Consider the following 13,056-nt stretch of genomic DNA (forward strand, 5'->3'; position numbering starts at 1 on the left):
TACACTACAAATACTTAGTCATTCCATCCTTTATTTTCAGACCAAGATAGTTCTCATGGCATAAAGCTCTTTTGAACAAGGATGAATAGTTAACAAGAAAATAAATACCGCCACAGAAATATTATGCATTATATGGCTCCAGTCACTGAAGGCACAAAAACTGAACACGGGCAAGCTGAGAAGCCTTTGTTGCAAAAAAATATATACACAAATATACACCGTGATTTATTAGAAATTGAAGATACACCTTAAATAGTTCGAAGCACCACCCCCAATCAGCTCAAGTAATCCCAGCCTGCAAATATAAAAATAAGCCATAGCTGCAGACTTGGACGCTGCTCAAAACTTCAGGCACAAATTCCTGTACCTCTTTCTAGATACTGCAGGGAGTAAACATGCATAATCGATAACTTTAAATATTTCCGTTTGATGTGTATGACCAGTATTCTTTGACAAGCTCACGAAAGAGTGATCCTTCAGTTTCCATGAGCTTCATGGGTTTGTCATACTCAACTACTTTCCCTGAAAGTAAATTAAACTCATTAGTATGAGCGATTAAGTAATATGCTGCATTATTATCTTGAGAAAGACCGTTTGATAATCCAAAACCATGGAGAAGGAAAGCAAAAGGTTCATCTCTTGCTTCCAGAAAAAAAATATATAAAAGATATTTTATTTTTGAACTGTTGGATGAATCGTGAACCACAACAAACTTAGTAGTGAATGCAGAAAAGGCTAAATTAGTGGAGAGGAAAGGCTTTTTCACTTATACCAACAATTTATTTGGTTTCAGCCATACTCTAGACTTTGAGTTGTCCAGGTTGGGTACACAATTACTACAATGGGATCATTGTATTTCTACTAAATTGTTGAGAAGAAAACATACCGTCACTCATTGCAAGTACCATGGAGCAGTCCATAACAGTTGGTATACGATGTGCGACCGTGATAACAGTGCAATCTTTGAATTCTGTCCTGATGGTTTTCTGAAGTATAGCATCAGTTGCATTGTCTATAGAAGCTGTGGCCTCATCGAGAACTAAGATGCGGCATCTTCTCAAAAGTGCACGTCCCAAACAAAAGAGCTGCCTTTGACCCATGCTCCAGTTCGACCCATCTTCGACAACTATACAGCAAGATGTCTGTTAGTACAGCATCAAAGATAATTGCAGTATTATGCTACCCAAGGTAAAAAAAAAAAGACACCATCCCTATAAACTTTGGCAAATATATTGTGCCATTTAACCAGAAGTTCTTTATACCACTTCTAACCTCATCAATACAACCAATTGTGGCTCTCTGCACGCCTTATAAAGTTAGTTCAAAGCAGATTATAAAGCAAAAGGTTCGCAACTTTTGTGGCATATGTAATTTCACCCCTAGTCTGACTCTAAATGCTCGTATAAATCTAGGATAAGGACACCCATTTTCAGTTTGATAATGGAACAGACACCATTGCACAATTTGTTAAGGACTCGGTAAACTGAAGTACAGAATTAAAGAGGAAACAAGGTCTCCTACCAAGTGAATCCAATCCATGTTCCTTCTCCTGGACAACCTCAAGCAGCTGACATTTGTCGAGAACCTGTATGAGAGTAGCAAGTAACCACTTTAGTGATCCCTTTGAAGTTTGAAGATTGAAGATGTACAGATACCATCAGAAGATGTACACATGCCACAAATTCAGTTTATTCACCCCACTTCGATAGTATTTTTGAAATTTCGGGATTGTTGATCATTATCTCACAGCAACTGAACTAAATTGTCTAGGGCAACTATAGAGGAAGTGACCTCACTATTTCAACATTACATACGGTTCCATTAAAGTAATTCTTTATCACAGTAACTTATCTGAACAACTAGTATGCTGATAGGAAAAAATACAAATAGGCAAGAAAATAACATGTTACCTCCCATATTTGCTGGTCCGAGAACTGCCCAAGTGGATCTAGATTATATCTTATGGTACCGTGAAAAAGTGTTGGGTCTTGTGGAATGATGCCCAAACGAGAACGCAGATCATGTAACCCTATTGTTGTGATATCTACAGAGTCTATTATTATTTTGCCTCCAGCTGGCTCAACTAGACGAAACAATGCGCCAATTAAAGTTGTCTTGCCACTTCCTGTTCGTCCAACTATGCCAATCTTATCCCCACCTTCAAATGTGCAAGTGATTCCATGCAAGACAAGAGGAGCATCTTGCCTATACCTAATCTGTCGAATGAAAATAATTCATGTTAATTTGCTGGAAACTATAACTCATAAAGTGCTTCGCTATATGGGGCATACATATAAATATTTATCTTTCTGTTACCTTCAAATCTCTAAGCTCCACCCTGCCAGCTTGGGGCCAGTCTGGTGATGGCCGATTTTCTTCAATAGTCTCTGCCGCTTCACTTGGTATATCCATGTACTGGTTCACCCTTTCCACAGAGATGATTTGATTTGCAAGCTGGCACTGATTTTGGATGGAGAAAACAAAGGACATATTTAAGGACAGGCCATACGACAATGCCATTCCTACAAAGCCTGCACAAGTACAAATTGGAATAATTAGTATTTCTAGTGGAAATATTGCAATCTTCATAACATAAATAATACAAGTGCCTATAGTTTTGTATTTGCCAATTTGTGCATAATCTTGGCTTTGGCATTTTGTACTCCTTAGGCCCAAATGTTAATGAGACAAATCCAGTCGGAAGAGGGAAAAAGAATTTCATTTTTCATTTTTTTTATTTTTTTGATCAGGGGACGGGGGACAGGCTGCATCAGGCTTCTTATCAATAAGCAGAAATGGTAGCTTGAGAAATGTTCTACATTATTCACTAAACATGTCTTGCCTGGCAGGCTTGCAAAAAAACTTAATGTTACTCATGATTCAGCATTATCAAGTACATATAGAAAGATCTTGATATTCACGGGTTGCTTCCAGGAAGCTATTGAGACTTATCAAAGAAAACAAATTGCAGTGCATCTAACAGTTCGTTGCAGATCAACTCAGAGAATGAAATGCTAGGCTTGCTGTTTCTTTTTCACAAACACACACAAGAAAAAAAAATTGCAGCGCATCTAACAATTTGTTGCAGGTCAGATGCAAGAATGAAAGGTTAAGCTTGCTGTTATAGTTTGCTAACCAGGGCTAAAAGTTCCGGGAGGAAGAAGAGCCATGACAAAGGCAGAAAAGGAAAGAACTGCAGCACTCATTGTCTCCAGACGTTGAATCAGCCATTCAGTTGCTGCAAAGTTATAGAAGTAGGGACCAGCATTCTTGTCTACAAGCTCCAAATTTTTCTCAAAGAAACGGTCCTCTTCCTCAAAGGCCCTTATAGTTATAGCCCCTGCAACCGATTCGCCCAAGTGATTAGCCAGAGCAGATTTGGTAGTACCATTGATCCTCATCAATTCCTTAGCTGAAGCTAAATAGTAGCTCTGCATGATCAAAGCCAATATATTTCAGTCAATTGCAATTGTGAATAGTAGACCATTTGTTGTTCAAAAAAAAAAGTAGACTGTTCACTCCTTGGACAAAAATAGCAGCAAATGGCACTAATTGATAAATGGTATATGAATGAAGTAACCACGAAATTATTGCCAAACAAATCACATGAATTTACCTGCAGCCTGATTGCCAAAACTATCATTGGCACTGCGATGAACAGAACTTGCCATGTAACAACAGCCAGTACCCCCAGATTGCTATATGCATTTAAGCTGGCACTAATGCTAAACATGAAGGAAAATGGAACATCAAGGTCAACAATACTCAAATCTGAAGAAACCTGCATGGCAAAATAGAAAGTTAATCAATGAATAGAAAATTTCCAAATGAAAATAGAACTTTTGTCTTTCCAATTCATTTCAGGATTCTTACCCTACTCAGTACCCTTCCTAAAGGGGTGGAATCAAAAAAGGACATCGGTGCGCGAAATAATGAGTTGAGTAACTGGGAAAATAAGGACCTTGATGTCCGAACCCCAAGAAAAGCCATCGCTATCGATCTAGATAGCAAAAAGAACATTGTACAAATTCCGATAGTGATGTAAACAGAAATCAACTTCAGTGTACTAACATCAGTACTCTGGACATTAGCTGCCATCCATGAGTTTTGTGATATTTGCCCAGCTATGAAAATCATGTGGGAAATAACACAAATAGAGGCATATATGTAGCCTTTACTCTGACACAGGTAAAGGATATAAGGCTTGAGACCTGTATCACCGATTTCCCTTTCTTCTGTCTTGATCAGTTGATCAGCTGGTGATGGCTTCACAGTTTCTTCATATCTGTTTCGATGAGTATCTCTTGTCTCCTTGATTGAAACTTCGTTTGCTCTGTTGGTGGGTACTTCGTTAAGATCTGAGCCACCAATAGTATCTTTGTGGGCATTTACAAGGTTTTGAAATTCTTGACAGTATACCAATAGATCTTGATACGGTGCAGATCTAATGATTTCACCATCTGACATTAACTGCCAAAAAGCAACACTAGTTTTATATGATATCAACAAATAGAAGCAGTTGATAAAATAAACATAATCATGGCCTCGTGGAGGAATGAATATCTTGGCATATTTTTTTTTCTCTAAGTGTTTATTGGTCCTAAAATTCATCACATCATGCATAATGCTGATATTTCTATTATCGTTTAGTTACTAGCCAGAAAGTTGAACCAATAAATTCATCTTAGTTATGAAAACTTGCTTCCTGAAAAATGCACATCCACACGCAAAGTAATTATGTGAAAGCATACCAGAATGGAATCAAACACAGGTAGAAAATCGACTTGATGCGTCACCAGAAGAACAGTCTTGTCTGATAGAGCTCCCATGACATATTCCTATAAAAAGGGCAAACATTTTAAAACAGTCTACAGTCAAATAGTATATTGCAATTCAATATTATTCTGTGGTCCTTACATTAAAAAGACTTGTTGCTGTATGGGCATCAACAGCACTGAAAGGGTCATCAAGAAGATAGATGTCTGCATTTTGGTATAACGCACGAGCAAGCTGAACACGCTGCTTCTGGCCACCACTGAGATTTACCCCTCTCTCCCCAATTTGAGTAAGGTCTCCATATGGCAACATTTCTAGGTCCTTAACTAAAGAGCACCTCTCAAGCGTTTCTTGGTATCTTTGCTTGTCCATTGAAGACCCAAATAGAATATTGTCTTGCACAGTTCCTGTTTGGATCCATGCATTCTGAGAAACATATGCAATTTTTCCACAAACTTGAATCTGAAATATGTGACAACAATTAACCAGTTTGAGTTTAACTTGCTAGGAAAAGGAAAAAAAATAGCATATGCTAGCACTATTGTCGAGCAAAATAATTGTAACTACTGTGCCAAACTTATGATGTTGTTATCATGTTATATATTTTGAGAAAGAAATTAGCAACTGAGGTTCTTAAGTGCACTCTGATAGTAACATATATTGGCACTATTATCAAGCAAAATGTTTATTGCTCAGTTGTCAGTTATATGGAAATGATGTGCTTGCAATCGAGTGGTAAAGCATATAAAAACATCTAGCATTTTTTATTTCATAAATATGAAGGTAACAGAAAAAGCATACCGTGCCTTCAGTTTTTGGGACCTCTCCGAGAATTGCAGCCAAAAGTGTTGATTTTCCTGATCCTACCTCGCCACAGATTGCAACCTTCTCTCCAGCTTTGACTACCAAATTTATATTCTTTAGAGTTGGTTTTGATGGGTTCTCATCCCATGAGAAACTGCAGGAGTTCATCACTATTGGAAACTCAGTGCCCACACAGTATTTCTTCCTAACTTCTCCACTCAGCTCAGGAGCATCAAGAAACTTTATTATCCTAGTGAAAGCAACTTTAGCTTGTATGACAACCCCAATAACATCAGGTATCTGCCTAATTGGATCTTGAACAAGACGGAGAGTTGCTACAAAGGTGAAGACGTTGCTAGCATCAAGAGGAATGTTCAACAGATAGCACGCCAAGAATGTTGCAGCCGAAACCAAGACTGGTGATGACCAGAACAGGAAACTGTTGTATGCTCTCCTAAGCTGGAATGCTGATAGCCACTTGTATTCAATCTCTCTAAATCCTTCAATGGCCTTCTTGAAATGAGCTTCCCATGCATAAAGTTTCAAGACCTTCATATGAATTAAGGACTCTGTCATTGCCTTTAGTCTCACGTCTTGTGCTTCCATAAGTCTACTCTGAAATTTGTGTTGCAGCTTGGCCAGTGGAGCATTGCAAAGTACAGTGATGATGATGACAGCAAGTGATGCAATCATAGCAAGACCGACTGCATTATACAGAATTGCTAGAGCAATGCAAAGTTGGACACTTGTTGACCATGTCTGATGGAACCAGTATGGGAATTCCCCAATCCGGTAGGCGTCGACGGTGACATAGTTCATGATCTCTCCAGAAGAATGCTTCCTTTTTGCTGAGTTTGATAGCTTCTGTTGTTTCTTATAGATAGCAGCTGATAGGAATGATCTAACTTGAAGTCCTAACCTTCGAGTACGGAAATACCACTGCCGTTGTGACAAAGATTCGCAGCATTTGCAAATGAACAATGTAGCAGCCAACACATAGCCTTCATATTTAAAGGACCCTTTCCCAAGTGAAACATTGATGAATGCTTTCAAAAGCAATGGACCTGAAGATATTGTGAGCACCTTAAGCAATGCAAACAAACCTGAGACAATGATCCCACTTCTGTGACAAGAAATGATAGTCCAAAAGACTGACGGAGTGCCCTGTGGCTGCGACTGCTTCTTCTTGTTCAGCTTCTCCAGAAACATCACGTACTGATTATATGCTCGATCTGAGGCACCTAAAAGTGGCATGTCTTCCTCCTCAAGGGGCTTCGCATAACCCATCTTCATCAAAGGATTTAACCACCAAAATGTCATAACACTAAAAAATCCAGCTTTAGCAAATGGGGTTACATGAGTCCCAGAATCATCAGTACCATCAACTGCCTCTGCATTCAGGGGCTTATATAAAGCACTTCCAATTCTTTCATTACCATCTTCCCCGCTGATGTGCCAAATTCCATAGACAAGGAGTACCAATGCGCCTGGTAGCAATAGAACATCTAAAGAACCCTTCATGGTGACAGCCTTTTCTGCAAACATGTTAACAACCGAGGAGCAGCAAATAAATGCAGCATATATGGTAAGCAGAACTGACCAAATCCGAACAGATGTGGCTCCAAGGAACTGTGCTTTGATGCTGAAAGCGATGCTGATAAGTATCAAACTGAATCCCTGAGACAAGGCTACCAACCACCAATGTGGCAGGTAAACTGCGGCACCCTGGCTGAAGTTCCTCCCCAGCATCCACAATCCAAGGCCAAGATAAACCAGACCCATGCAGCCATTGAGCACCACACCAGCCAGCTGCAGCGGACCGTGGGCAACAAGCTGCCGCGAAGATGCTCTGCTCTTTGGAATTCTAACAAGTAGCTGGATTGCAAGTACGATGGCGACCAGAGCAGCAATCCCAAACACCAGCATATGATTCATGCAAGTGGAGGCATCGAATAGTTCCCTCCACGCGCAGGAGTCTCCGGCCTGCTTGGAGCATATTGGGCTCCCGCACAAGTCCACCATCCAAGAACCTGACAAACAATTTCAATGAAACCCCTCAGAATAATCATTTTAAAGAATCAGCATGGCATCGCTGTCTTGCAGAGGTTCCTAACAGCTACCAGCACAATGATCTTGTACTGTAATAAGTACAGCTACTACTATGTGAGAAGAGAAAGGAGAGAAGAGTGCTGACTCGTTCGAGAACCCATGTTCGATGCGTTGGTCCAATACTCCAATCTCTATTAGGTCCCCTTCAGGCCCCTGCTGCGATCACGACGAACAGGAGTGCAGTTAGGGGGGAGAACAGATAAAAAGATCTGAAATTCATGCGAGGCAACTAGCTTTGCGGCAGACAAGACATGAGGGTCGCGTGCGAGAGATTCACAGTAAACGGGGATGAATTTCAGTGTACTGAACTCACGACTACGGTGTTCGTTCTTCGCAATCCATTGTCGCATCATCGACCCGAAGGGGGAGGAAGTGTTGTAGCGAGCCAGAAAAAGAGAGAAAGAGAAATACATGCACCATGCATCAGTGATGATCGATCTTTTTTTTTTGCAAAAATCAGTGATGATCCAAGTTTTAAATAGCCGATTATAACTTCCGCTATAGATGGCTATAGTTGTTAGGAAGGGCAGTCGCTATTGCATTTAGCCCGCTAAATGTCGGCTATAACCCGCTAAATGCTGCAACAGCAGCCCTGCCGCTAAACATCTTAACCGGCGATTTAAAACATTGGTGATGATCCATGTCACCATGTGCCTCCCAAACAAAAAGGAGAGATGAAACGGGGTATGGCCTCGCCGCCCTCCGCGGCCCCTGACGGATCCCAACCGGAAACTCTGAATCGAAGACAAAAAAAAAAAAAAAGAGCCAACACCTGGCGCGGAGGAGAAACCCCAACCCAAAACCCCGAGCCGCAGCAGCACGACGATGGTAACTGGTATGGCATCACTCGATATCCCTCCCCCTTCCTCACCGGGAACCCCGGCCCCCGGGCCGCCGCTCGAAGACGATGCATACCAAGCAGCGGCCGATCAACGATCGGATCAAAGGGGGGGGGGGGGGGCATAAAGAAGACCCCAATAAATCATGAACCGAACCAACCAAGCACGATCCCCAATAAACCCTCTTCTTTTTTCGCCCTCTACAAACCTTGTAGAACTCGATCCAAATCAAGCCAAACCGTTCTTCAGAACCATTTGTGATCGATGCCTCAGTTCCGTGTACGAACAAGCTGGCATGCAGAGAAATCGCAACGCAATAACCTTTGTGGTTGTGGCATGCAATCTAATAAACCGATCAGTCTCTTTCCTCGTACCGGAGAAGCCAGCTGCCGGCGCCGGCGCCGGGCGGCCGGAGAAGCGTACGAACGCACGACCTGTGCAGTTGGTACGCCAGCGGCGGGCTCCCGTCGAGCCACACCGCAACCGCAAGCAGTACGTAGTTGGAAGGTAGGAAGCCTGGCGGATCACGTCGCCGGCTGACACACCGACCGCCATGAGAAAGCAAGGGAGGGGGGATCGGAGAAACTGAACGGACGCGTCGTAGACTTGCCTGCTCCCATGAACGCGACGTCGGCGGTGATCGTCCGATCCTCGCGGGGACGCGCGTCCCCCTCCCCCCGCGTGTTCTTCCTCGAGGTGTTCGATCTGGTTTGTGTCCGTCCTCGTCCTCGATCCGCTCCTCTCCCTCACAGTAGTGTCTCGCTCGCAGCCCTGGTCCGGCTCGCTGGAGTAGAGAGATTGGCCGCCCGCTGCTTTGCTTTATTATAGAGGAGGTCAGGAGGTGGAGGAGCGCTTGTGCGGCTGTGCCCGGCTGGCTGGCTATTCCCGGAGACGACGTGACGCCGGCCGGCCGCGGGTACGGTCTGGCCTTGCCGCCCTGTCACTGCTCACGTCGCCGCGCGCGGCTGGGTGGTGGTGGAGGGGCAGGCGGCAGCGGCAGCGCCGGGGCCCGGGCCGGGGGCCTCGTCGCATTATTCACCCGCGCGGCCAACGCGACGCGACGCCGACGCCGACGTGCCGTGCCCCGCATCGCCTCTCCTCCTCGTCCCAGTAGCGGCAGGGTTCATCATGCCCTGGCCGCCGGGCCGCGCGCGCGTTCTGGGAGCTGGCAGCGCCCGGGCACGTGCTTCCCCGGTGGCCCCCGCGTGCCGTGCCCCGGTGTTAGGTTCGGCTGGCTACGGCCTACGGGTCCAAGCCGGCCGGAACCTGCTCCCTCTATTTTTTTTAATTGTCAGAAGTTTGATTAGATTTGTAGGAAAAATATATAATAATTATATTTCTAAATAAATTTATTAAAACATTATATTAAAAAATTTATCTAATAATATTAATTATGTATTATAAATGTTAATATATTTTTATATAAAATTAATCAAAAAAATTCGAAAAGCGAAAGCCATTATTTAGAGACAGAGTACGTGCGGTGCGACTGGCCGGCCGGTCGCGTGCCGGTGCCGCCGGCCGTGTCAGTGTGTCGTCACGAGCAGTCGTTGCAGGCATAGACGGCAGACGGCAGCCTTGGGCCAGTTGGCCTCCGTACGCCACCCCGGGCTCACCAGTGCGACACCGCAGCGAGAACAGCGCCGCGACTGCTGCTACTGACTGGCGCGGGGCTCGCGGGAGCGGCTGCCACGAACAAAACTTTTGTCCCTTGGGTCGGAGCATCACGACGTGGATGATGGCAACGGCGTGGCACGCGTGGGCAACTGTGCAGGGCGAGGCCTGGCCTGCTGCCTGGCTCGGGTTGGCCTGGGTACGGTGTGGCTGGGTGCCGTGGGCCACGCTTGTGGTCGTAGATTAGGCCAGGACGATTCGGTCGCTCCCTCACGACGAGATTCGGTGGGAGGGTGGTCCGGTCTGGCTACTTGGCTAGGGTAAAAATGTTCTGCCGGGTACTGATAAGGTAGAACAGAATGTTTTCATCGTTAGAGAAATTAAACAAGCGTTTCATCATGGAGAAAGAAATATATATATTTGTAATTTGTTTCTGATGATTGAGAAGAAAAGGAAGAAAACGTTCCATTATTATAGAAAAAAAATACTCGGGTATTAACATGTATGGTGTGTCCGTCTAAAACACTTCTATAATAATCTACCGAATTCTACTGTTGACAATCGTAGACGATGCAATTGCTCTTTGATCGTCAATGAAGTCGCCACGGCGTGGCTTCTAAAAATACTCCTACTACTTTTGCCGGTGCGGCGTATACACAGTATATAGCCCTGTTTGATCCTCCATTACTAATAATGATTAGCTAGCTAGCTACTTGATAACTGTCTCTTTTAGCTAGCTAAAGATTAGCTAACTTGTCATTAAGCGGAGTCTATTTGGATCCATCAACTAATTGCTAATTATTAACATGATTAGACCATACTACCCCTACATTTTTTGCACTACTTCTTCAGCTCGCTGTTAGGGGTAGTAAGGTACTAAGGTCTTTTGACTTTTAGCTGGGATTATCTGGGTTTAACTAGATAATGAGATTGCACTATTTCAAGCGTTGGGAGATCATTAGTTGCTGAATAAGCCATCATGTTTCGATCCACAACAGGTAGATTTAGCTAGCTAACCTTCCAAACAGAACCTATATACTATACCAGGACTACATGTCGGTAGCTAGAACCTGCATGCGACAGGACTAGCTAGTACTAGTACGTACTCCAACTGCCGCGGGGATCGTGCACGATCTGCGGCCTGCCTGTCTGGCCAAATACAAGGCCTTGTATTAATTGAGTGGTAAATCTGTCGGTGGCCGAGTTTCTACACCGCTCCTCTCTCCTCCCCGGCCATCGTCATCCACCGTCGTCGTCGTCTTCTTCCCAGTGTAATAATGGAACCCTCGTCGTCCCAACTACCAACCCTCATCGCAGCCATAGGGACGCGGCATGGCGGGCGTCGTCCACGCTGCTTCCGAGTGCGGCCGCTACACCGGAATCCGCAGTGCGGATGACCAGCGGCGGAACTCCGCGGCAGGCGGCGGCGATGGTTCGCCGTGGCTCGAAACCGGGAAGCGTCGGGGACGCTGCTCGACCGTCCCGAGCGCCGGCGCGTCCGTCGGCAAGACGCGGGGCGTGACGGGAAAACGAAGGACGGGCTCCAACAATCGCATCAAAAGATATGGTGAGCGATTCGGCATGTACCTCAATTGGAGTTGATGCAGTACTCCCGTTGGTGGAGAATGGTTGGTTCTCTTCTCAGATTCTTCATCTCAGCGGCGAGAACAGATGCTGATAGGGAAGTCGAGGGAAAAACTCTTCTTGCCTGCCGTCCTTTTTTCTTGATTCTGGCCGAACTCAGTGGTATAAAGCGAACGTGGCTGATAACATGTTTGATGCCCAGTCCACTGAACAACCCCGTGAACCGGGGGATCGCGAGAGCTAGACTGATCTTAATCCTCCACGTGAAGCCACCTATCATTCTAGGTGGACATTCTAAAAAAATAGAGAAATGCTATAAATTCTCACAAAAATCAAAAGCGCATCCATCAATCCAACAAATCTAATTATAATCACCATCGAATCTGTTATCTTTCTTAATAAATTACCCACCTCTACCATTATGAAAATAGGCTAAAGTAACCCCCTAAAAATGTATCTAAATTACCCACCTCTACCATTATAAAAAAAATCTAAAGTAAACCCCTAATCTTTGTGTAAATTACCCACCTATACCATTATAAAAAATAATACAAATACCCCCCATAAATTTGCATATAAATTATCCAATTATGTCATTATTATTACAAGTTAAATTACTCTTAGATCTGAATCTAAATTATATAACTATAATAAAATATTAAAGTACACCAATATAAAATTTAAAATTACTATTTCCATTGTTATTAATATATGATTTATATTATTGTTTATATAAAAATACTACTCACGATATACGTCACCATATATTCATGTATGATGGAAAAGATAGGAATACCAATTCATAAGCAAATAGTTCAACAAAATATGTATTAAGTACATATGGAGGTGTGATGCAAAATAGAATCTATTATTGTAACTAAATAATATTAAATATAATTTTAGAGTATGTGTTAGAATATTTAATAGATAAAAAAGGGCGTGAGATAGATAATTATAATTATTGATCTTATTTTTAAATTAATTTTAATTAGTCTGTGCGGGAGCACGGGTTAATAGACTAGTGTGGCTAATTAATAATCTGGCCTTGCCTGCGACCTGCCCGTTTGGAAAAAAAAAATACATGCTGTATAGGATCCGTAGATGTTCCTGTCCATACTCCGAAGGAGGAAACGTGTACTTGACCAAAATACAGGCCGTGTAGGAGTGGCAAGTTTCCTCACGCACCGCCTCTCTCCTCTCCGGCCATCGTCACCCACCACCGTCGTTGTCGTTGTCGTTGTCGTCGTCGTCGTCTTCCTAGTGTATACCAACCCTCGTCCCAACCATCAGCCATTTCTCTAGCCGGCCGGCGTCCCAACCATCAGCCATT

General features: G+C 43.6%; 1 protein-coding gene across 6 annotated transcripts; it reads right to left on the reverse strand.

The window, feature by feature from the left end:
* Window positions 1–11: 11 nt before the first annotated feature.
* Window positions 12–11,951, reverse strand: LOC120670852 (ABC transporter C family member 10-like). Of its 6 annotated transcripts, XM_039951027.1 has the most exons (14): window positions 9,139–9,393; window positions 7,775–7,842; window positions 5,578–7,610; window positions 4,918–5,238; window positions 4,752–4,838; window positions 3,874–4,470; window positions 3,617–3,781; window positions 3,137–3,431; window positions 2,317–2,531; window positions 1,911–2,216; window positions 1,522–1,585; window positions 887–1,126; window positions 368–522; window positions 15–295 (listed from the first exon to the last, which is right to left on the reverse strand). In XM_039951027.1, the coding sequence occupies exons 2-13, from the start codon at window positions 7,788–7,790 to the stop codon at window positions 413–415; spliced, it is 4,449 nt and encodes a 1,482-aa protein (XP_039806961.1). In that variant the 5' UTR covers window positions 7,791–7,842; window positions 9,139–9,393; the 3' UTR covers window positions 15–295; window positions 368–412. The 6 variants fall into 6 exon arrangements, with proteins under 6 accessions (XP_039806960.1, XP_039806959.1, XP_039806958.1 ...); XM_039951026.1 differs by lacking the exon at window positions 9,139–9,393 and adding an exon at window positions 11,730–11,951 and having other exon boundaries at window positions 12–522; window positions 7,775–7,845; XM_039951025.1 differs by lacking the exon at window positions 9,139–9,393 and adding an exon at window positions 11,730–11,929 and having other exon boundaries at window positions 12–522.
* Between the last annotated feature and the right edge of the window lie 1,105 nt (window positions 11,952–13,056).

Source organism: Panicum virgatum, chromosome 4N (genome assembly GCF_016808335.1).
Source record: "Panicum virgatum strain AP13 chromosome 4N, P.virgatum_v5, whole genome shotgun sequence".
In the NCBI taxonomy this organism is placed as follows: Eukaryota; Viridiplantae; Streptophyta; class Magnoliopsida; order Poales; family Poaceae; genus Panicum; species Panicum virgatum.